The 23,273-nt window shown below is 39.6% G+C and overlaps 2 protein-coding genes across 2 annotated transcripts in view; one reads left to right on the forward strand and one right to left on the reverse strand.

Moving 5' to 3' along the window:
- Nucleotides 1-23,273, forward strand: part of PMEL (premelanosome protein) — a 706,375-nt gene that overhangs the window by 146,260 nt on the left and 536,842 nt on the right. The window lies entirely within an intron of this gene.
- CDK2 (cyclin dependent kinase 2) overlaps nucleotides 6,630-23,273 on the reverse strand; it is a 206,514-nt gene continuing 189,870 nt past the window's right edge. Inside the window, exons 6-7 of the mRNA XM_044083766.1 lie at nucleotides 9,957-10,160; nucleotides 6,630-8,192 (exon numbers count right to left, since the gene is read on the reverse strand). Of these exons, the coding sequence (XP_043939701.1) occupies nucleotides 8,088-8,192; nucleotides 9,957-10,160 (309 nt within the window). The 3' untranslated portion in view covers nucleotides 6,630-8,087. The remainder of the gene's footprint in view (nucleotides 8,193-9,956; nucleotides 10,161-23,273) is intronic.

Genomic DNA, 23,273 nt, shown 5'->3' on the forward strand with positions numbered 1-23,273 from the left:
GGAGCAATCAATCAGTAAAAATGTTTTCCATTATGACAATTAAGTCAGCCAGGACAGCTGGTTCAAATGGGGCAAGTTTTAGCTTCTCTACTACAAATTAAGATCCTAAGGAGGGGCCATGGGTTTTGTTGGAGGCTTCTTATGCAAAACCCCTTTCAAAAACATTTTAACATGAGAATGCATTGAAAGTGGAGGATCTGTGGGCAAACATGCTGAGATAGTTGATAAATGAACTTTGACTGAGCAGTAAGAAAGGCCATAGCATAGTAACTCGCACAAATATTGTGTACAAAAAAAAAAAAAAAACCCAGAGCACAACTAGCCTTGAGTACATGCTGGTGTTTTTGTAACTTTTCTATGTATTTTTTCCCCTGGGCCTCAGCTGTCACCAACTAGAAAAAGTTTTCCATTCGCTAAGATACGATTTTCTAGTAGCAGGCTTTCTTAACTTCCATTAATACCTACTACACATCCTCAATAAACAAATGCTTAAAAGGAATGAAGACCCTATCATCCAGGCATTCAACTGAAGTTGATTGGGGTCGGGGTATATCAAACATCACGGATCTTGTGTGAGCAGATTCGGTCTGTGAAGAAGCTTATGGTAACTGCCCCTGGCCATTTCCAAAAGAAAGGGAGAACCATGGGTGCCTGGGCCAAAAGGGAGTCACAACAATGATCTTGGGGGATTCCTTCTGAATCTTCAGAAGTACCCTTGACATCAGAGGAAAGGGTGGAAAAGCATATAGGAACATTCCTGTCCTATGAAAAGAAAAGGAGTCCGTCTTCCAGGCCTTCTTGTGTGAAGTCCTGCAGCAGAATCTTGCCAGCTGATTTAGACTCCTCTCTGAACAAAGGTCTACTTGAACTCCCCACAGATAGATCTAATCTTGGAAGACCCCCCCCCCCAAAAAAAAAAAAATTGGTTTACATTCTTGAGGGCCTACCCTGGTCCTGTTCAACTTGTCTACCACAAATTTTTGCTCTGACAGAATACTGCCTACAAAGTGGAGACTGTGCTGTGAAGTTACATCCCAAGCTAACATGGCTAGTCTGTGAAGGAGGCATGGCCTGGCTGCCCCTTGCTTGCTGATGCACCACATAACTGTGGTATTGTCTGTAGCAACTTGAACAGGTGCTGAGGCTCAAACGTTATTCAGAGTTGAGTGCCTTCAGCAGGACAAATCTCTTTCATATTTATGTGGGTGTGTGTCTTTGGTGTCCCACACACCTTGCACTTTTATCCTTTCCTGAAACTGCTCCCTTAGCAAAGTCTGAGGAATCTGTGGTGACTGACTACTTTAGAACAGGGAGGGAGAAGGAGAACCTGGATCCTTGTTGTCTCCACCAAGCGATTTCCTTTCTGACAAACCTCAGCACTGGAATTTGAAAGGACAAGGGATGTTGGTCTGGGACCACAAGAGAATTCAGATACCACTGTATCTTTCTCACGTGGAGTCTTGCCAGGGTACCATAAGAATCATAGATGCCATGAAACCCAAAATCCTGAGGTATTCCCACTCAGTGACCAAAGTCCGAGTTGAAAACCTTTGCAATAAATCTAAATGTAGTTCTGTTATTTTTTTCCTGTACAAGAAAAGCTCTTTGAACTGATCTGTCTAGGTGACATCCTAGAAACAAAATCCTGTGTGAAGGAGCCAGAAAAGACTTGAATATTTTCTTTGAATCCCAGCCTATGTTAAGAGATCTTTCACCAATGAGAGATTTCTGACACTTTGAAAAAAGCTATCTAAATATGGAAAAATGTGGATACCCTGTAGCCATAATGAGCTATAACTAGAGCTAGACACTTTATCCACTTCACCAAGCGTGTTCACAGTCCAGAGGGTAAAACAAAGAACTGATAATGTGATCCAGATGCACAGAACCTTAAGAAAACACCTGAAGTCTGGATTAATAGGATGTGATAAGCATCTTTTAAATCTAGAGTTACTTGGAAACTTGAATGAGGAAGAAGAGGTAACAGGTTGTGAACTGAGCATTTTTAACTTGGGCACTATCACAAAAAAGATTAATAAGAAAGATTCACAACTGGTCTCTAAGCATTTTTCTTTGGCACTAAAAAACATCCCTGAATAAAAACCTTTTCCCACTTGGGAAGGAGGAACTAGTTCTATCACTCCCTGGTACAAGCATATGATGCATATGAAGGACAGGTTGAAATAAGAGAGTCTGGTCTGGTGGATGAGGGATTACCACTGGAAAAAATGAATTTTCTCCCACTGCCATCTGTAAACTAGGTAATAATCTTCAGAACCCATTTGTCTGAAACTGTCTGCTGCCAAAGAGCAAAACAGAGATTCAGACTTTCTAGAAGGGAAAATGGACTGCCGTGGGGGGGGGGGGTTGCACAAGGTTCCTTAAACAGTCATGTTGAATTGTTGGACTGTCTTTGGTTTTGGAGAGTCCTACTGGAACCTCCTTACCATTTCTTCCCAAATGTATGTTTACCTGCATTTTGTTAAGAATATTTATTTTTTTTGCCAGAACTGGATGAGAGGTTACAGTATCCCTCAGAAAATTTGGAAAAAGAGGGCTGAAATAATTTTTTTTTAAGAGATTCCCTTTATCAACTTACCCCCATCACACTTTCAGATAACCTTTGCAGCACAGGGACCAAAAACTACATCGCTAACCAAAGCAAAGTTTAAACTCTCATTTTATCATGATCTGGGAGGTTCTAAGAACGCAGCCAGGCAAACTTTCTCAAAACAGAAGCAGTGGTCAAAGTCCTTGAAGTATCAACTGAAATGTACAACAGAAGAAGCTGAATTACACATTCATCATAAATTAGTCAGAACAAGCCTTAACAAATGAGCCTAACAAATCAAAATTCCGAAAATCAAAAGTTGCAGAAGCATACACCGTTTCCCATACTTATTCAGGAAAATTGCAGGCAATAATACACAGATATCCCTGCAAAGCAGACAGCTGGACAAATAGGTGAAGACTCTAGAAATTCCTTCTGTAGCAGCTCACAGTATTTCCTGAGAGATTAAGAAACCTTAGTGTTCTCCCTCTGAAAACAAGAGGTCATTCCAGAAACAGTCTTAGAGAAAGATGACTCCCCGTAGGCAAAAACGGAAACTGAGCTCTCCTCTGAGTTTGAATCAGAAACCTGAAGAGAAAATACTGTATCTGTCCCATCATCTTGCTGTCCAGATTCAGAATCTTGAATCTCTTCAGGAAAATGGGTATCACTCTTTCTTTTACCAGAAACCATTTTATAAGGACCAATAATCTTAATAAAACACTAAGCCAGACCCAGTAAATTACTCCTGTCCAATGAAATTTGAGGATGAGTAGATACAGGTTACGTTTTCATTTTCTGGATAGGAAAAATGGGGAAAGCAATGTTATTAATGGCGGCGGCAGCAGCAGCTTCCCCAGGGATGGACACAACATTCTGACAAAATACAGAAGCCTTCCTTGTTCTCTCTTCCAGGAACAACATGAGTGGCTCTCCCTTGCCCACTGCAGGGACCACAACAGCTGCAGAGAATGTGGCTAACCCCAGGTCCATAGTGGCTGTAGGTAATACAATACAGGGATTCGGGGTAAAAGATGAGTGGTCTGAGATACAACTAATGGCCACAGCAGAGTCACCCACCCGTGGCTGAGGCAAACTGCTAACCTTGTGTGATGGCAAAGCCAGTTTGCTTATTTTTTTTTCTTTTTGGGGCTGGAAGAAGGACAGACTATGGGACCAACAGTTTGTTCCATAATTAAGCCAAAAATTGTACTACTTTCCTGGAGAAAACAAGCAGCATGTGTCAGTAAAAAATCAGTCATTAAAAGCCACTTTTTTCACAAAAAACACAGGTAAAAGCACTTACTTTTCCACTCAAATAGTAAAACAATTTCTCCACATGGAAATTTTTTTTTTTTAAAAAGTGTAAACAACCTTTGAACTGTCAGGAAAAAAGAGCACTCCAGTTTAAAAGTAAAATACAATTTTGTGAAAGTCCTTTAAAACAAAACCTAGCTTTAAAATGTCTTTCCTGAAAAGGAAAGTATTATCAAACAAACATTTTTTTTTTATAGGAAAGTTTTTAACCCAAAGGGAACTTGTCTGCTCAGCAAAGGGACAGCACAAATAGACTGTCGATCCTTGAAAGCCTCGGGAGATAATGTTCTGTGGCAGGAAAGCTTTTGAAGGGCTTGGAGCCCAAACCTGTCTTTTAGTCAGCTCAGCATGGGCTGAGACTAATGGTTTGGGTACATGGAAGGTGCCCTGAAGCTTTGGAAGCTAGCCATTTGTTACATCCTTGCAGGATATAACCCTTATAAGCTTAGACTACTGCAGCAGTGATCAACATGAAGAGCATCCATCAATCTGTTAGTTGCTTTTTACAGTTTTGGTGGTTTTAGTGTTTCAAGGTCTGCATTGCACCCCCAAAAATAAAAATTTTCTTAAGCTGTCATACAGTGGCTAATACTTCATTAATAAAGCCACAATTTTTTTTCTTTGGGCATGTTATAGGCAGTTGCCTTATCCCTTCTTAGCAGTCATTGTCACCATTAAATAAAGGCATGGCAACATTATGAGCACGAGCTAGCATGCACGTGTACACATGCACACACACCTAGCCACTTAAATAGGCAGCCCCCTCCATCAGTACCCCTCCTTCCAAAAAAATGAAGTTCGAATGGTCAGTTATTCTAAAGGCAGTGCTCCATGAATACATAAATATGGCATAAAATGTAGTTATGGACTACAGAATGGAAAATGAAGCAGGTCCAGGTTATAGAACTAGGCTAACAACAGTGCAGTTCTGAAGCTTACTTGGCAACATGATACATAAACATAAAAAGCAACACACTATTGATGTGATAACATAGTACATTCAGAACAAAAGTCTATCCATGGATTACACTACCAGCATAACATTCCACTCACTGGAACCAATTGCCACAAATGCATTTTTCTAGCCTTATAACCTTCTTTAAAATACAAAGCAGAGTAGTAATGCATTTGACGGCCTCTAAAGGCTCAGACAAATTAGGCTCTGGAACAGAGGCATCCAATGGAACATGCCCTAGCCCTATTTACCTTTCCTCCACAACAGAATACAATCCTGTTACCAATGTTCTCCTGCCACTTCTGAACTTTTCTAATCATGCATTGGCCCCACCCCCCATGCTACTCCTTATTAGTCTTTTTTTAAAGAAACAGAAAAAAGTGCAGTGTTGCAAGATAATGACACATTCATATTCTGCATGGTGTGTTTTACAACTAAATCAGAATTTCACTAACAGACTAGTTAGACTTCATTTCCCCCCAAAAATAGTTTTGGCCATATATGTCTGACTCAGAGCCATTAATAAACATTTGCAAATGCCTACTGTTAGCTTTTTTAGAACTTCAATATGCTTCAAAATAAGTGCAAAGTGTTTAGAACAATAAAGAATGGAAAAATGCAGAATGTCACAATGATTTTGTAACACACGAGATCTACAGTTATTTTGGAGAACTGTCTTCCTTCAAGGAGCACGTTCTTAACTTGTAAGTCAGAGATATGATCTTTTGAGCCGCTTTGCTATTTGGCTGTTCTCTTTTTTATTTCATTTACCTGCCACAGGAAGCCCCATAAATGGCTGTTCAGTAGAAGTCTAGCTTCTTACAGCTCAGTTCTGTGACTATTTCAGTTAGCACAAATAAGTAGGACATTATATGTTGTTAATCTGAGATGCAACTATTCATTCCTCAGTAACAGAAACAAAACTAGTTTTGAGCATACCTTCATAAAAATGAATAAAGAAAAAATGAAAAAGCAAAAAGTAAGCCAAATTATAAAACCTTTAAACCCACCAAGGAGCAGTGTTAACCTGATGTTCAAGGTTTATTCTTTACAGTGATGAACACATTTCAAAGAAAACCTTTGTGTACTTATAAAAGTATAACAAATGTACATTTCTGTACAATACTTCAAACAGTTTCTACAAACAATGCAACAATCAGTAATCATGCTATGTCTACAACTGTAGACATGAGATACTTGATTCTACGTGTAAATTTGTTCACAACAATCCCGTTTCCATCCACTGGAAAATTAATACCCTTGTCCCTTTCTCATTCAAAATCAGACATTTTCTGCATTCCCTGAAGATTACAGAATGCAGCATCTTGCATCACATGACAAGAGAACGTGCTGTACTCCCTTGTAGGAAAAAATGCATCTTCCCAGATTTGGTAACAAAGAAAAGACGGGCATGTGCACAAATTAGACATTTTTTTCTTGCACTAATAGAAGTGGTGTTCTGTTACATTTCTGTGATACGTTGTCGATATGTGATCTGAACATGGAGTTTTTGGAATTTTCTCTGCAAGCATACTTTTCAAAATTAAGAGCTTATGAATGGGATATTCACTTCTATAGACCACTATACTATCATTACTTATTTGTCATGCCACTAAAAGAAGGTTTCACTAATTCTACCCTACATCAGGTAATACAGACCTGTTTATGTGTCCCTTTAACATGTCAAACCTTTCCACAAAAATGAAATGGTGCCTTTTGTTAAAAAAAAAAAATATATATATATATATATATATATATATATATATATATATATACACACACACACACACACACACACACACACACACACACACACACACACACACAGTAATAATCAAGGTCCTGTGATGAAACAAAAATCAACTCAAATCAATCCTCAAAGACAGCATATGGGTAGGAAATAACAGACACACAAAGAAGAGCTGCAAACCGATGTATGCCTTCTCAGCTTTCTTTTTGTGTTCTTGAAATGTTTTGGGAAATGACCAATACAGTAGCTGCAGCAGAATAAAATAAAATTAAAACTCCAGTCCTGTCCTTATGAATACAATATGATGGATTGAACCAGGAGTAGCAGTAAAGGAACCACAGCACAAACAATAATAAGACAGTAATCTAGGAGATGCATACAATTTGGATGCCCCCACCCCTAAACAGCTATGGATTAGGTCCTTAACATTACAAATGGCATGACATACACTAGTACAGCAAGACATGTTATGATAATAGCATAGTATCTGGCTAGGTTCTCTCCCAAACAATTCCCTTAAGAGTTCCTTGGTGAGATGTTAACTTAAACTTCACCTGCCCAATTAAATAGCTTCCTTTAGGATAGTCATCTGTGCTTCATGAGTGGCCAACTTGGTATGCCAGCCTTCCACAAAAACAGCGACTCCCACATCCATTCACTCATAAGTTTCAATGATTTACACACAACCCTTCAGTATCAAGCCTGTAAAAGCCAGACTATGACCTTCTCCCTAACCAGATCTTCCACCCCATCCCAACTAAGACTGCACTGTCCAAACTTACATTTCACAGAGAATACAGCACTAGAGAGAAGGTTTTAAAATATCTAGTAAATATTTTCCTCTTAAATCTCTCAAGCTAGAAAAAAAAAGAAAATGCAAGAACCATCAGATACAATCCACTCTCTCTCTGTCCATCTGGCCACCAAATTTCCTCTAGGCCTTGCTAACAACACTTATCCAAGGAGTTCAGTAAAGCTGCATTAAAGTAACAGAAACTCATTATTAAATAGCAGGATGCCCTGGGTAAAACAACTGCATAGGAGCTAACAGCACCAATTACATTAGCTATCAGGTGCATAAAATGGATAGTTCCAGCACTAAACCAGCACTCTCATGTGTATACCCTTGCCTATTTGGAAAACAGGATAACTGCTTTTATGAACACTTTTGGTCCTTGAGCCAAGCTTCACTATAACTTGAACAAGAAAATAAAATATGGTCAGGATGCCCCTAACCCACTCATAAAATGCTCCTTATAATAGGTATGGATATACCTGAAATGTTCCTCAAAAACTCAAATGCCTGCATAATGTAGTCTATATTTGTATAACAAGAGATAAATTTCTATGGCACCTCTTCAGATTGCAGCAATCATTTAAGATTCTGTGGCAGCAACAAGGAGCAACTTTACAACACTGTAATTATGCATCCCTCTCAGTGGTCTTCTAACTCCCTCTCCCTGATGCCACTGCAGGTGTGCTTTACAAAGGGAACCTGCAGCCCAATCAGGATTTTAGGTTCGCAGATGAGGCACTGTCCGTGTTACATCCTGGAAGAAACGATGACAAAGTGCAGTTTTGGCAGAAACTCGCTTGTTAGGATCATAAGTAAGCATTTGCTGAAACAGAAAACAAAAATGTTATTAAATAAATGCTTCCCTGCCACACACTAAACATATTCTCTACTTGTAATCTTCATCAATTCCACTATAGCTTTCACCTATACAAAGTGGCATACCAAAGCAATTCAGCCTTGTTGCTCTTCCAAGGAGTAAGGACCCACAGTATCTGACATTCTTTATGCCCAGTGTTAATTTTGATCCTACAGCCCTGGCCTTCTAAGCTGCATCAGTCACAAATGTCAGCAAAACTTTTCTTGTAGAAGTATTTCTTCTGTAGACAAGAGCATGTATGATCTAGCTCAAACTCTTGATTTTGTAAACCAAAAGCTGCACAGATCTGATCACAGAACAGTTCCATATGGCACAAAAAGGAAGGGGCAATGACCCACCCACCACAATAAGTACATGCAGAATGTGTTTGCCCATTGCTTAGATTCATTAATTTTTACTGAAACTTTCATAAATTTGGATAAAAGAAATGAGGGTCAGACCACTCAAGAAAATGGGGCAGTAGAAGTGATTGGTTGTTCTGTGTGGGACATTCCACACATTTAAGATGCAGTAAAAGAAGAACATTAAATGACAAAACAAAAACAGACATATGCATGGCAATGTTCTGTTCAGTCAACATTGTTTCTTTTATGTAAGAAGGAATAATCCAGGCTGGAATCCTATACTCTTGTTTTGTAAAAATCTTGGGGTGTGGAGGGAGCAGCTAATTTTGTGCTTGAACTCCCCTAATTAAGTAACTCTGGGATCAAAAACACAACCACTCAACAATATGCAGAAGTTAAAAATGAAATACTCTTTTGACCACAATCTGAAAGAAAGACAGCGGTCAACATCATCCGAGTTTAAGATTTGACACACACCTCTAAAAATTAAAAAAAAAAAACTATAAAAAACACAAATTCCCTTTAAAGTTATTGTCTTATTAAATAAACAAAGGTCACTAGCACAGTCAAGCAGAAGAGACAGATAACACAACCCAACAGTTAACTGGAGATCCAGCTCTGTAAAAATACAAGTCCGCTCAAAAGACATTTCAGAATCCTTCGGCCAGTCAGCTAGAATAATTCAGGCCAGGCATAAAGGACCACTAAAATTAGCACTCACTAGGAAAATATATACACTTTGGAGGAAAGCATGACCTGTTTCACTACTTGTTTATTGCAAACAACTAGATAAGTTCAGTTATGCCTGCTACATGTTAAGATACCTTCCGTGACTCCTTCCTTGCAACTTCAGACTGTGGCAGCCCTCTACTAGTACACTGAGCAAACACTTAATTTGTGTGCATAGTTTACATTACTGAAATGTCCTGTACAGTATGGTATAAATCTCTGCTTCTCCTTTATGCCAACAAGAGTTGTTTTTCACAGTTTTTGAGCTTGTAAGAAAAAAATGCAAATGAAATAATTATATAAGAGGTGTGATAGTGGGTCACCTCTCAGTAAAATCTGCTAGTTCACAGTAGAAACTGTCTGAGGAACTACAATGATTCTAAAAGTCTCCAATCCAAAAGCTAGATAACTGGTACACTCACTGGGGAGAAAATATTATACAATACAGGCAAAACATCAATAAACAAAAATAGTCTTCCTCTGGGATAACATTCCAATCATTGTGAAACAGCAATCTAAGCTTAAATGAGAGGAAATCATGGTACAGGACTAGTAACTGTAACAGGATATGACTGTGTGCTCATTTCTGACAGACAGAAGCAGGCACATCTCTCTGATAATACCGTCAATTACTTACAGCCAGCAGGTCTCTGCCATCCTCGTCTAGAGGGGGTATTACTTTACTCAAATCTTGCCATGCCCATTTTGGGAAAGTAGGTTTATAGTCAGGCATTCGTGCGACACCCGGCCACACCACCTCATCTGGCGTGCCCAAGGTCCGAAATATTCGAAAAAGCTGGTCTATCTCTGAGTCTCCAGGGAAGAGTGCTCTTCTGGTAATCTAGAATGGCAAATAAGAAAGGGTAAAGTTGATGTTGCGTGAGGTTCTCTAGTCACCAGTTGTTAAGAAAGATAAAACTATAGAAGTTTGTCAAGGGAGAAGAAACAAATAAGTGTAAATTTTATTCACCTCTGTGGATTAATAAGACCACTAAATATTGTCAGACAGAAATTGTCCCTGAGCAGAATAACACCATATTAAAAGCATTTACTTGTTACGTTACTCATCATAGCAGAAATACATTTCTTGCATATGTGGCACCTGACACAATAGAGATTTTTGGCACAACCCTCAAACAGTTTTTCTCATTGCCTTTCATTCAGCACTGTTTAATGACTCACTGAAAGGGTGGAAGGGTTGGTAGTTGTATATAAAACATATTTAAATAAAATGAACAAGTTCCTTTTTGATAATTTTCATGAAGAAATGTTGCTAAATTTTGTGAATACCATGCACAGAAAAATTGATTTTTTTTTTATTGCAGGACATAGTCGACCAGGGTTAGATTAGTCATGATTTGTTTTTGAGTGTCAAGTTCCCAGTGGTAACCCTCATTCTTCGGAATACTGAAGACTCACAAAAGTACAACACATCCACTGATGAAATCTATCGTGGATGCTAGTAAATCAAAGGTATACCCCTTGGCAAAATATACTGATTTGCATTTAAAGAAGTTTGGATCAATTTACACATTTGTGTTGCGACTCATGGAATTTCTTGTTAAAACTAAAAGATAACAGCAAAGAAAGTAGCACCAGCTACCTGATAAAGAAGTGGCTCACACAAAACAATCAGATCTAGAGAAAAACAGACCGAGCCAGTCACCACGGCTGATATAAATCCACTTTAATTGTAGAGACAAAAAGTAAGCACTTTCACGATCCTCTCGACCGCTTCATCAGACTCGAATAAAATCCTTAATGAGGCAGTGTCCCTGAAACCCTTTTTGAAAGCTAGGACACTTAAGCATTAATGAGTTATTATTAGACAAATGTATTTTATGCTATACTTTTTATTATTTTTTAAATTAAGTCTTTAATATGAAGTTTTAGCATGAATAATTGAATAATTGATGTTTTTAATTAATGTTTTAATTGATTATAGAGTGTATAAAAAGATTATTTGAGTCTGATGAAGCGGTCGAGAGGATCGTGAAAGCGCTTACTTTTTGCGTCTACAATTAAAGTGGATTTGTATCAGCCATGGTGACTGGCTCAGCCTGTTTTTCTCTATATAAAACTAAAAGATGTTTTTTTTTTTTTTTTTATGATTGTTTTTTAAACTATTGAAGTGGTTAATTTGTTTAACGTCACCCCGCACACAACTGGCTTAGATTGGTTTCATGACATTTTAGTTGAACACACAGATCTTGACAACAATGAAATTAACACCTTGGACACCCTTATGGAGACTGTAGTAAAATAACTTTGTATACTTGGAATGACAATATTTTCATTAAAAAAAAGGGTGCAGCAATGGGGGCCTCACATGCCCCTATTTTTGTCAATATTGCGTTACTTCAGTGGGAGAAGAAATTTGTATTAACACCCATAAAATTGCTCCTTAGAAACATTATTTGGATGACATATCTGGGATTTGGAAAAAAGTCAATATAAGAAATATAGGAATTTATTGGCTATTAAAATTCAACCATCTCCTTTTTAAGGTTTACCTACTCATTCAGTACAGTGATGATTAACTACCTGGATGTGCAAATATGTAAGAAGTATACTAAGAAAAAGGTTAGTAATATCTATAGGAGACCCACATATTCCAACAGTCTTCTTCATTATACTAGTTGTCACCCAGCACATCAGAAAAGAGGCATCATTAAAGACCAGTACATAAGGCTAGCCAGAATGGTTTGAGACTATGCCCGGTTTGAAACAGAAGGATTTAAACTGGCGAATCTGTTTTTTTTTTTTCACATGGATACCCTAACAGGTTAGTGTTAGAAACACAGAGAGATGCTGCATGTAAAAGGAAAAAGGGTACTGTTTTACTGTTGCTCAGTACTTATTCCAACACAATGGACCCTTTTAGCAACAGAGAAATGACTACTGGTGAGCATACATACTTTTTAATTACCGATTTCACACATTACTGTGATAGTATACGTTCAGGTCTTTCCAAGAACTGAAAGATTTTCTCTTGCTTTGAAGGTCTGGACAAGTTGTTTGGCAATAGACCCAGAACAGTCTATACAAAAGGAAAATCTTTGAAAAAAAATACTTGGAAATTGCTGAGGGCACTGATTTAATGAGCACTAATAAACCACACAGTACTTTTAAATGCAGCTTTTATTCTTGGTGTACATTTGTTTTGGAGAAAGAATCAAGGTGAATAACCAAAAGTTTAAAGTATTTTTTCATTGCACCTGTAATTCAGTGGGAGTTATATACATTGCCTTATGTCAAAAATGTAGTAGATTTTATGTGGGAAAAACTAAAAAAGTTCAGCGACCGAATATATGAACACAATCATGACATCAGGAACAAAAACATCAACAACTCCTTATACAAACACATCCAGAAAAATCCTGATCATAAGTTTGCTTTTTTTGGGCTTGACACTGTTGTTAAAAATCCAAGGATGACCTAACAGAACAACATGAAGCATTGTGGCAAATTAAGCCTTGGTTTATCCTGGCCTGAATGACCATTTCTCGATTTCAAGCATTTTAAGACTGATTTCTTATTCAGGTCTAGAGTTGTAGCATTACTGCATTTCAATTTTTCTGATGTCATTTATAAACCAGCTGTTATTTTGTTGTTTTTTGGATACTGTGTTTTTAAATACCAGATATAAGGTACGTGGTAACATTATTGGTTTGTTATGTACACCTGACTTGCTCAGAGGGGAATTTAAACCCTTTGTTTGTTTAACTATGTTTGATTCTGAGGAAGTCACAGTTATAGCCTCATGAAAGTGCTAAATCTTTGTGTTTTTTACGAAGTTGTATGTGCTTTTTGATTTACCTCCTGTGCGACTGTTTTTTCCTGCCAGTATGTTTTTTTTTTTTTTTTTTTTTATATCTGGGATTCACTGAAATTGCTCTAAGTTTCCATGTTTGCAGTCTGGATTCAGAAATGGAGATTCAGAAACTGATAGCAAGTGTTAAAGAGCGCTCCACATCAAAACTGATGAGAGATAAGGGGTGTCCCCTACTTTCGAAAGTGTGAGACAGTTCCCAACTAATGGATGGGATGCTATGAAAAAGTGAGCTGTACTGTTTAAGATCATTAAAATAATACTTCTGTCACAGGATGGCTAACCTTCATAGCAACAGCCATTAGTACACAAATGAATAGCACAAAACTTACCCTTTGTCCTACTAGCTCCTTAGGTTCTTCCACATATTCCCAGTCACACCTATTTCAATTACCTTTAAATTCATCACACCTATTTCAATTACCTTTAAATTCTTCTATAAACCCCATTTACTTCTACTTACTTGTTCTCAGCCCCAACCAATGTTATCCTCCCTACTCATCTCTCATCCCTCTCTAAATCCCACTGGCCAATCTCACACCTAATTGAGAAAGGGTGCTTTAGCTGTACAGTCTAATGCTAAGAGTTTTAATATACTGTTATTCCTTTACTCATGTTTTTATTCAGGTATTCTGTACTTTCCATTTTTATCTACAAATTGTATTTACAGCAAACACCTCTGCATACTTATTTTTTTTTTATTTCGGTCATCGCTGTGAAATTTTTACATAAGGTTATATACAGGTTATTATATGGTTCTGATGTGTGCAGAAATCAATTAATATGAGTGATATTACATATGCTGTTGTACTGTAATATGTATTACTGCTGTAGCAGACAATATAAAAACCAAGTGTAGCAATCATGTTGCAAGTAACTAAAATCAAATGTCAAACAGTAAAGTAAGCCCCCCTTACCATAGTGTTTCATACACTATTGTGCCTATCACAAGTAACACACAGTTGTAGCACAACTTTGCTTGGTGAGAGAAGGCTTTCTCATCCCTGCTTACCAACTACACATTTTTATGACGCAGCTTTGCTGTCTATAATTAGGCATACACGGTTTTCAATACCTTATGTAATCTTCATCGTATATAATTTATGTGTCCCATCTTATTTTATAGAATATCTGCTCACCTGTTGCAAGTTAATTCAATAACTTGCTTTGTTGTCCAGACTGGGGAAGAAGAAGAAGACAAAAAATCCCCCAAAACAATATTCTAAATCAGCCCATATATAACCAGCACCTCATTTCAGTAATGGGTGAGACCAAATCCCTGAAAACAAAACACGTCTTTGCAGATGAGAGGCTGGCCCAGTGAAACTTACAGAGAAAGAAAAAGTATCTTCACTCTTCAGTTCACAAAATTAAGATATTATTCTTGTAAAGCACACCCTGAAAATGAAACGGTAGCATTTTCTCACTACCCATCAGAAGTCTGTCAGCTCTAGTCCAATGTAGCCACAAAAATCTGAAACATTTATTTTATAAATCTCAAAAGAAAGACAAAACTTCTAAAAATGTGTTATCCATGATTGCAAAATGCTCTTAAAGGCACTGAATAGCAAGTTCTGTTCCACATCATCTTTTTTTGGCAAACAGTACTGCCTTAGGACTTCAGAAGACCAAAACCTTCCTACTGCACAAAAGTATCACAAGACATACAAGGACAGTGTTCAGCTTCTGAACCCTGTGCAATGGTTTGGCTATCTATCCACCAAATAAAAGTAATTGAGTATACAGAAAAGAATGCTGCAAAAATGTCATTATCCCTTAGGGCAACATGCCTGTAATTTTTATACAGATCACAGGAGCAGCATACCAAAAATCACATTGCTCTAATATGCACAATAGTTCATCTGTCCCCCAGTGCTTTAATATTCTATCGAGGGAGCCTGCAATTGTGGGTAACTCCGGGAAGCACATGCAGGATTCTCAATGCTAGTACCAACATCACATGGTGATGCCCATTCTGAAAAGCGTTTGGGAGGAATGCAGCTTACTGAATGCCTTTGCTCGTGGGCTTCACAACATCCATGTCATGGAATCCTAAACTGTCAAGTCTTTTTGTAAGATAGGGAACAATACACTTTCAAAGCACTACCAAGTACGTGAGCATAGCAAAAATTCCAAGTAGGACCTGCTTTACTTCTTGCAACAGAAAGAATTTGAAAAACTGGAAGGCAAAACTGTCCCCTACAACCAGTTAGTGATTCAGCAAGAATATTTGTAGGGTTAATGTAAGATTTTCCATTGCCTTTGACTTAAATACACGCACACACCATCAGCTTTAGATATGTATTTTAAGAAACGCTTTATAGATATTCAAGTAGAATATTTGTCAGGTTTGCTTTACACTGAAGTTCCACCTTTTTTTTTTTTTTTTTTTTTTATATAACAGTTCTTGGTTAAATTATCGCTTATCATGACAACAGGTTAATTTGTTTTCTTCTTTTTTCTTTTTTGTAGCAGTGCTAGAACCATTTTCTCATCTTCATTCTTGGACTTGAACTACTGCAGTTCCAAATAAATGAGTAATGTGCCATTCCGTGCTGAACTGATACTCTGTATTCCCTAAACATATGTGACTTTATAAACCTACTGACTTCTGTCTTGCCTTTCTGTAATCATTTCATACACTCATCTAACAATTGTCACTACTATTATTTCAGTAAATATATGTTCTCCTTTCTCTTTATTTTCTATGCATGATCAGCAGTCAATGTCCGCCATATGAAAGCCTATACAATCTTGGTCCTACAACTAGCTGAATAGTAACTTCTGCCATCTGTGTAACCAATGGGGGAAAAGAACGAACCATAAAAAAAAAGCATCACCAACCCACATCCAGCTAGAGGCTGTCCAATCTGACAAATTGGTAGAAAGGACCAGTTTGTCAAAAACAGAAGTGATCCCGCCCTTCCCCTTAACATATCGACAACCCAAGGTATTCCTCCAAGATGTAGCAGCCTTAAAATTCATTATACTCGTGTAGGTTTTTTTTTAATGCATATGCAGCACACCCCTCCCATGGTGCAAACAATTTGGTGATTTGCAACCCAACAGCAATTTTGTTTCACATAACTGTAATTAATCTACCTGTTCACTTAGTTGCGTATGACATTTTTACAGGTATACTTACTCCAGAAAAAAAAAAACCCTCTGCAGAAGAAGTGTGGAATTGTGATGGGACCATGAGGCAAGAAACATGCACTATATGTTACTTAACATAAAGGTAGTATGAGACAAGGATGAGCATACGAGACTATACATACAAGCAGTAGATGGAAAAATCTGGTTCAAAGTTCAGAGTTTGAACTTCAGTGGTGATCCACTTGGAGAGATTCATGTATATGACTGAATAATCATTCCCCTGTTGGAAAGGGGCAGACTAAGAATGTCAGGCTTAACTCCTCCAGTGTAAGTATGGCACTAAAAAGGAAATGGGATATCCCAGATCCCCTCACCCCCAATACAAAATGCTAGGATACTCAGGTGATAAAAATCAGCAAGACAAGATGGGCGAAAGGTTGAGTAATGGAGGAACGTATAATGTAGAAAGATGGAGTAAAATGGGGAACAGCAGTGCTACATTTAGGGAACAGCTGAAGGTAAATGCCTTGATATTCAGACAATTTCATGAAAGATGTACAAATACAAACATCAGACTAGATAAACAATAGTAAAAGGGGGTGCAGAAAAGGAAACGTTGAACAATTGTTCTCTACAAAAGAGAAATGGAATCACAGATAAAACAAAAAATACAGATCATAAATGCAAAAAGAGAAGATGGGGAATGTAGTACAAGTAAATAAAGGAGATGGTAACACACCAATATCTGCAAAGACATTGAAAGGTTGCACAAAGACTTACTTTTGGGGAAGTGAAGAAATGAGAAAGAATGTCAGAAAACATGCACAGGCAGTGGTGTATATCAATCTGCTAGTACTGGGAACAACTCATGTAGATGCAGCAAACAAATGTTCTCAAATGAGTACAGAGACAGAAAGATTGTAAGCTCTAGGAGTAGGCAGTCAGGGATCACTACATAGTGTGACTTACAATAACATTTAGTTGTAGCCAAATAGTCCAACAGAATTAAAGTACTGGGCCTTAGGAATACCAAGCTGCAAAACTGGAAAATACATTAAAAATACTCCAAACAAGCAAGAGTAGAAAAAACGCTGATAAATGTCAATGTATCACAGCAGAATCAAACCAGTCTATGATGCCAATTAAAAAAAAAAAAACATTTCAGTTCTAAACAAAAGTTAACAGACTGGATAAAAACACACAGAATTCAAGAACTATAACGCACCACACAAAAGGAAGGCAGTCATAACAAATTCAGGTAAAGGAATGCTATGGGTAGAAAATATCTTGACTTTCTGTGCAATAATGCTTCATTAAATGATTAGTATGATTTTAACATTTCTTTTATTTTGTAGTGGTATAGTGGGAGTTTGCTGTTTTTCAGGCAATGATTTTCTTTATTTTGTATTCAGTGTCTTGTCCTGGCCTACAGTAAATGCGTACTTATGCTTAAATACCCTTTGTATTTTGCTAAGTGTGAGCTCATAGCAGTTATCCTTTTTCTCCCAAGATCTACTGATCACCAGCGCCCCTTTCTTTGCATTGGTTATAATTCGTGCAGAAGTTACAGGACTATCTAATACAGTCTCTAAACCCATCCCTCTAATCATTTAACACGTACTGTACATCCACAAAGACGGTGCTGTACATCCACAAAGACGGTGCCTTGCAGTGTTGTCCCCAAGCTAGATACTAGCTTCCATATACACACTAATGTGGACTACAAAAGGTGTGCTGCTTCGCAGTTTCAAACCCATGTCCTACACTGCAAGTTGCATGCTTCAGCACCCAGTCTCCACTAGGTGTCAGTACTGCAGCACGCCAAGCCAACTGTTCCCCAAGAAAGGGCAAGCCAGCACAGACTACTTATTCCTGCCCTCTCCATCTGGTTCCTCCAGTATCCAAGTCAGTAGATAATCCATGTTCCTGTGGGTCCAAGGCAGGGATTTATCTTTCTGTGACACAGAACTAGCAATTATGATCCTTGTTTATTCTTTACCAGCAGCTAATTTTCTTGTTCACATATATGCTGGTTCTGCGGCAAAGACGACTATGCTCCACATTAGTCAGTTCATCCGAGAACTGGAAGAGTTTGCTGGGGAAATACGGGAATGAAAGGCAGCCACTGGTTTACCCATTCCAGCTTAGAGCTGTGAAGTACAGTTCTTACGCCAGAAATAGCAGAGTGCAAGCCCATCAAGGAGAGCAAAGAACTCCATTTAAGGATTTTGTGTGTGTGTGTGTGTGTGTGTGTGTGTGTGTGTGTGTGTGTGTGTGTGTGTGTATGCATGTATGTGCGTGCGCGTAAGCAAGCACCAACACTGGTGCAGCACAGACAACATTGTGAATCACTGGATAGTGGGATGAGAACTGCAATCCACAGTGCCTTGATAAGGGCTAGATGGAAGTCTGATAGCTCAAGGGGACAAGAAACCAAAAAACTAAACTTTTACAGTTGGCTATACCTATTTTTTACTATGCTACATTGTAAGGACAGAAACAAAGGTTATAAAAGTAAAAATAATTTCAGCAAATTTATCCAGCATTCCTATTAAATACATGTCTCTGCACTGTACACACTAGTGAATTGCAAAAGTAGTTTGTATGTCTCATGTCTCTAGTAAGTTCTCTGAAGTGACAGCTTTGAGACCTCTAGAAGAGTGTGAGGGAGGTTCTGTTAATACTTGAAAATCAACAATTCTTCAGACTTCGAAAGGCATAGAGTTTAACCATTTTATTTTTGTTGAGGATTTGCAACTACTATGAATAAGTTACAGCAGCTCCAGAAGCATCTGAAAAATCAGGGTAACTGAGGCAGAAAAAGAAAAGCAGTCAGGTTCTAGAGACTTTCCAAGATATCTGTAACTCACTACTGCCATTCTGTTTAAATAGCAGTTAAAAATCTTTATGTCCAGCATGACTTGTATAAAGGGGACTTGAAATAGGCTCTGGAAATCAGAGGACAAAGCAGTAAATCAAGATCATATTAAGCCACATTATGGCTATTTTGTGATAAAACATTTTAAAATACAAGAAACACTTAAATGATTTTGGTTCATTAAAATAACTCAAAACACAACATTTTAAGTTCCAAAGTGGAGATTTCCTGTAAGGATGATAACAGTGGTATTAATACTGCACAGAAGATAAAGACAAGATCATAAGCTAATTTGTTTCACATTATGTCTACAATCTTCCTGCAGATAAAAATACAGATGATGTCAGGCAAATGCGTAGCTTTCTGAGGAAGGTCTCAGCTAACCTACAACAGTGGATATGGGCAGTGCAAACATTAACAGTTGATGAAACAATGTATCTGATTGTTGTTAATCTTCATTCATTCCTTACTGATGGGTTATCAGTTCCGTCCTCGGAACTGAGCCGGCCTTATACCAAGCTCGTGTCAGCCAAAAACTCTCGAGCTAAGATCCTACCCAGAATGCTCTGCTCCCTGTTACCTCAGACCTCATTTGCCACATTGCTGTACAGCCGTGTTAAGCCACTCTCTCAGCTAAGTGAATAATTTTTGAAAGTTTCTATTTTGTTAGTGCTTTCATTCAGTTACTGTTTCTATACTCCTACCATGTCATATCTTTAAGACTCTCTCCCTATAGTTTCTTTCCCTTTATTACCTATAAGGTAATTTTTCATTACCATCATTGGCATCTGAACAAAATGTGTTGCGGCTTGTTGACCAGTTGCTTGTGGCCAGGGGTCTCTCTCAACCTTTCCCTCTTCCAGGTGAACGTATTTCTCCACAGACTCCAACGTACACTCCTCCTTTGACTTCCATGCAAGCAATGAAGCCCTGTCCTCAGACCCCAATAGTGGACCTCACTTTGGAGTTGGAATCGTTCTTGTGGCCCTCTGTGCATTGGGCTCTTCTCAGGCTAGTGGCTGTGCCGTGGGGGGGCATTCTTGGTTCCACGCCGATTTTTTCTATGGCACCCTCCAGGAATACTCCCACCCTCATGCTCCACAGCCCTCTTGAGCCTCCTGATCTGGGGGTCGGCTCATTGGAGCGGGGTGTAACCCCGGTTCCGAGGTTGTTGTGCTCGGTTCTGGGCTCCCATCCCTCTTTGGGCAGTCCGGCCTTCCAGGCCATGGATAGGGCGCTTGCCTCCACTGGCAAACCCCCCCATGCCGGAGTCCCCCCCCCCCTCTGTGCTGCAACTGTCACAAGCCAGAACCACCGGATGCTGGGCACAAGGGCCTCAGGTTTTCCCCCTCAAGTGACCCCCCCTCTTTGCAGTCTTCCCCAGAACTCCCAAGGTTTCATGCAGTGGAATCTTTGACTGAAGATACAGACTTTGATGATGGGGAAGGGTCCCCACAGTCACCCTCTGAGGAGGTGTCTTTTGGTGACACCTCGAGATCCTAAGACAGAGGGGTGATTGGAACTCCATCCTTCCTCAGAGGAATCCGTATTCCTGCAGGCCTTTCGTGCCCGGCCCCCTACCTCCTGGGTTACCCTGCCAGCCGATCAGCTTGTCCAGCTCATCGTTCAGTGTGCATGGAAGGCTCCTGACACCCTGGAAGCTATACCGCGGAGGTCTGACAAGATCTCATCTCCCCCAGCTGAGCATCCCCATTGGTCTAAAGGTTTTCCAGAAGATGCCATGGTGGTGGTAGCTGCAACCAAGAAGATTTGGCAGGAGAGAGAAAGACTGTCCATCTGCCCAACCAAGAGTCCCTGGCGATAGACTCGGGAAGCATGCGTTTGCTTCATCGACCTTCACCATAAGGTCCTTGAACTATTTGGCACACTTTACAAGGTTCCAGAGGGATCTTATCAACCAACTCTCTGAAACCTTGGCAGGAGCTGCTTCTGATGAGGTCCGTGACAATGTAGCTTCTCAGATAGCGAACCTAGAATCCATATCTCCAATTCTTCCATGCGTCTTATTTCACACGCAACGGAAGGAGCGACTAGAGCAGTAGGCACAGGTATAGTCACGAGATCACATACCTGGATGCGCCTTTGCGGACTCCTTTAAGACTTCCTTTATGAGTGCCCCCATCGAGGCCGCTTCTTTGTTTGGCCCTAAAGTTAAAGATACGCTGGCAAGGTCAAAGCAAGATGGCAAGACCCTATCTGCAGTTGGTGTCAGACACTCCATTCCTCAACGACTCTACTCCACAAATCAGAGGAGCGGGAAGATGTGACACAGAAAATCACAGGGCTCTTACTGTGACGCATGTGCCAAGTTCTCCCCTAAAGGCAGAGGGGGAAACTCCAATGGAAGATGCCGCTTTCAGGGCAGAGGAGGTCTGCGGAACTGGGGTTCCAGAGATTCTTTCTTTGGCCAACCCTATCAGCGCTCCTGAAGTGTTGCCGACTGCTCACCCCTGGAAGCGATCGGGGGTAGTTTTTCCTTGTACCAAACTGCCTGGCGAAACATAAAGTACAGTTTGTACCTACCATAAATGTAGATGTCCGATAGGTATGCATCTGCAGTCCTTACATATGGGTTGTCCTGCCTCAGGCAGCCCTTCGGTCGGCCGGATTCCAAAGTCTGGGTCCGGCGTCAGCTGATGTCGCCCTTTTTCCCGACGTCAGAGCGCCTGGGGTATAAAAGCGTCAGCCGACGCCATCTTAGTTTTTCTTGCCCCAGATGCCAGGTGCCCTCTAAGTAAGGCTAAATTTGGAGAGATGAAAACATTCCAAACATGCACAGCAATAAAAAACAAATACACCATAAAAGATAACCCCAGCTAGCTAAAAAGAGGGATAGGTACCCAAAGAATACCACAGAGGGGTAAGGAGGGAGGGAAACCCTGACTGCAGATGCATACCTATCGGACATCTACATTTATGGTAGGTACAAAACTGTACTATGTCCTTCAAGGATGCATCTGCAGTCCTTACATATGGGTAGAATACCATAGCCAAGCTGGGGATGGTAGGACCTAAGAAAAGGATGGTGTAGCTAACATGCCCTGCAGGACTACAGTAGCAAAGCCTGCTCTGGATCTGGAATATAAAGGCAAGTTGTAATGCTTGGAAAATGTATGCACAGAGCTCTATGTAGCAGCTTCTAAAATGTCCTTTGTAGCCACCCCTCTTAAGAAGGCTGTGGAGGTGGCTGTTGCTCTGATGGAATGAGGCCTGATGTTAGCTGGCACAGGTTTTACATGAAAAGAGTAACAGAATCGAATGCAATTTCCTATCCATTTTGAAATTGTCTGTTTGTAAATTGCTTTTCCTTGTACACCAGCAGCATATGCTACAAAGAGTTGGTCAGTTTTTCTGCAAGTCTTAGTTCTGTCCAAGTAGTAGCGCAACTGTCTGTGAATGTCCAGGGTATGCAGAAGTTTCTCTCCTTTATTTTGTGGATTTAGAAAGAAGGTAGGCAGGTGAATAGCTTGGTTCAGTGAGACCCTGGATACCACCTTTGGCATGAATGAAGGATTGGTTCTCAAAGAGAGACTGTCCTGATGAAAAATGAGAAATGGTTGTGCTGCCATGAGGGCCTGTAATTCAGATACTCTTCTTGCTGAGGTTATGGCCAGAAGGAAGGCAGTCTTCCAAGACAGGAATTGTAGCTCTGAAGATGCTGCTGGTTCAAAGGGAAGAAGAGTTAGTTTTTCCAACATGAAGTTAAGGTCCCATGTAGGCACTGGTGGTTTCCTTGGAGGGTTGATGTTTTTTATCCCTCTTAGAAACTGCCTTAGCAGAGGATGAGAAAATACAGGTGGATCAGTGTTGTACTCTGCTGAAATTGCTAAAGCATGAATCTTTATGGAAGAATAAGAACGGCCATTGTGGAGCATTTCAGCCAAGTATTCCAGGATATGTGGAATGCTCATCACTGTCGGATCTTGACCCTTTGCAGTGTTCCAGGTACGAAATCTTTTCCATTTTGCTGAATATGCCTTTCTTGTGGAAGGCCGCCGAGCTTCCATCATGATATCCTTTACCCTCTTGGATAGTTTATCCTGGCGAGGAGTCAAGGTATTTTCCAGGCTGTCAGCTGCAAGGTTTTTAGGCTGGAGTGCAGAGTTTTGTAATTGTGCTGTGTCAGA

This window comes from Protopterus annectens, chromosome 9.part0 (assembly GCF_019279795.1).
Source record: "Protopterus annectens isolate FY-2018-M chromosome 9.part0, PAN1.0, whole genome shotgun sequence".
NCBI classification, from domain to species: domain Eukaryota; kingdom Metazoa; phylum Chordata; order Ceratodontiformes; family Protopteridae; genus Protopterus; species Protopterus annectens.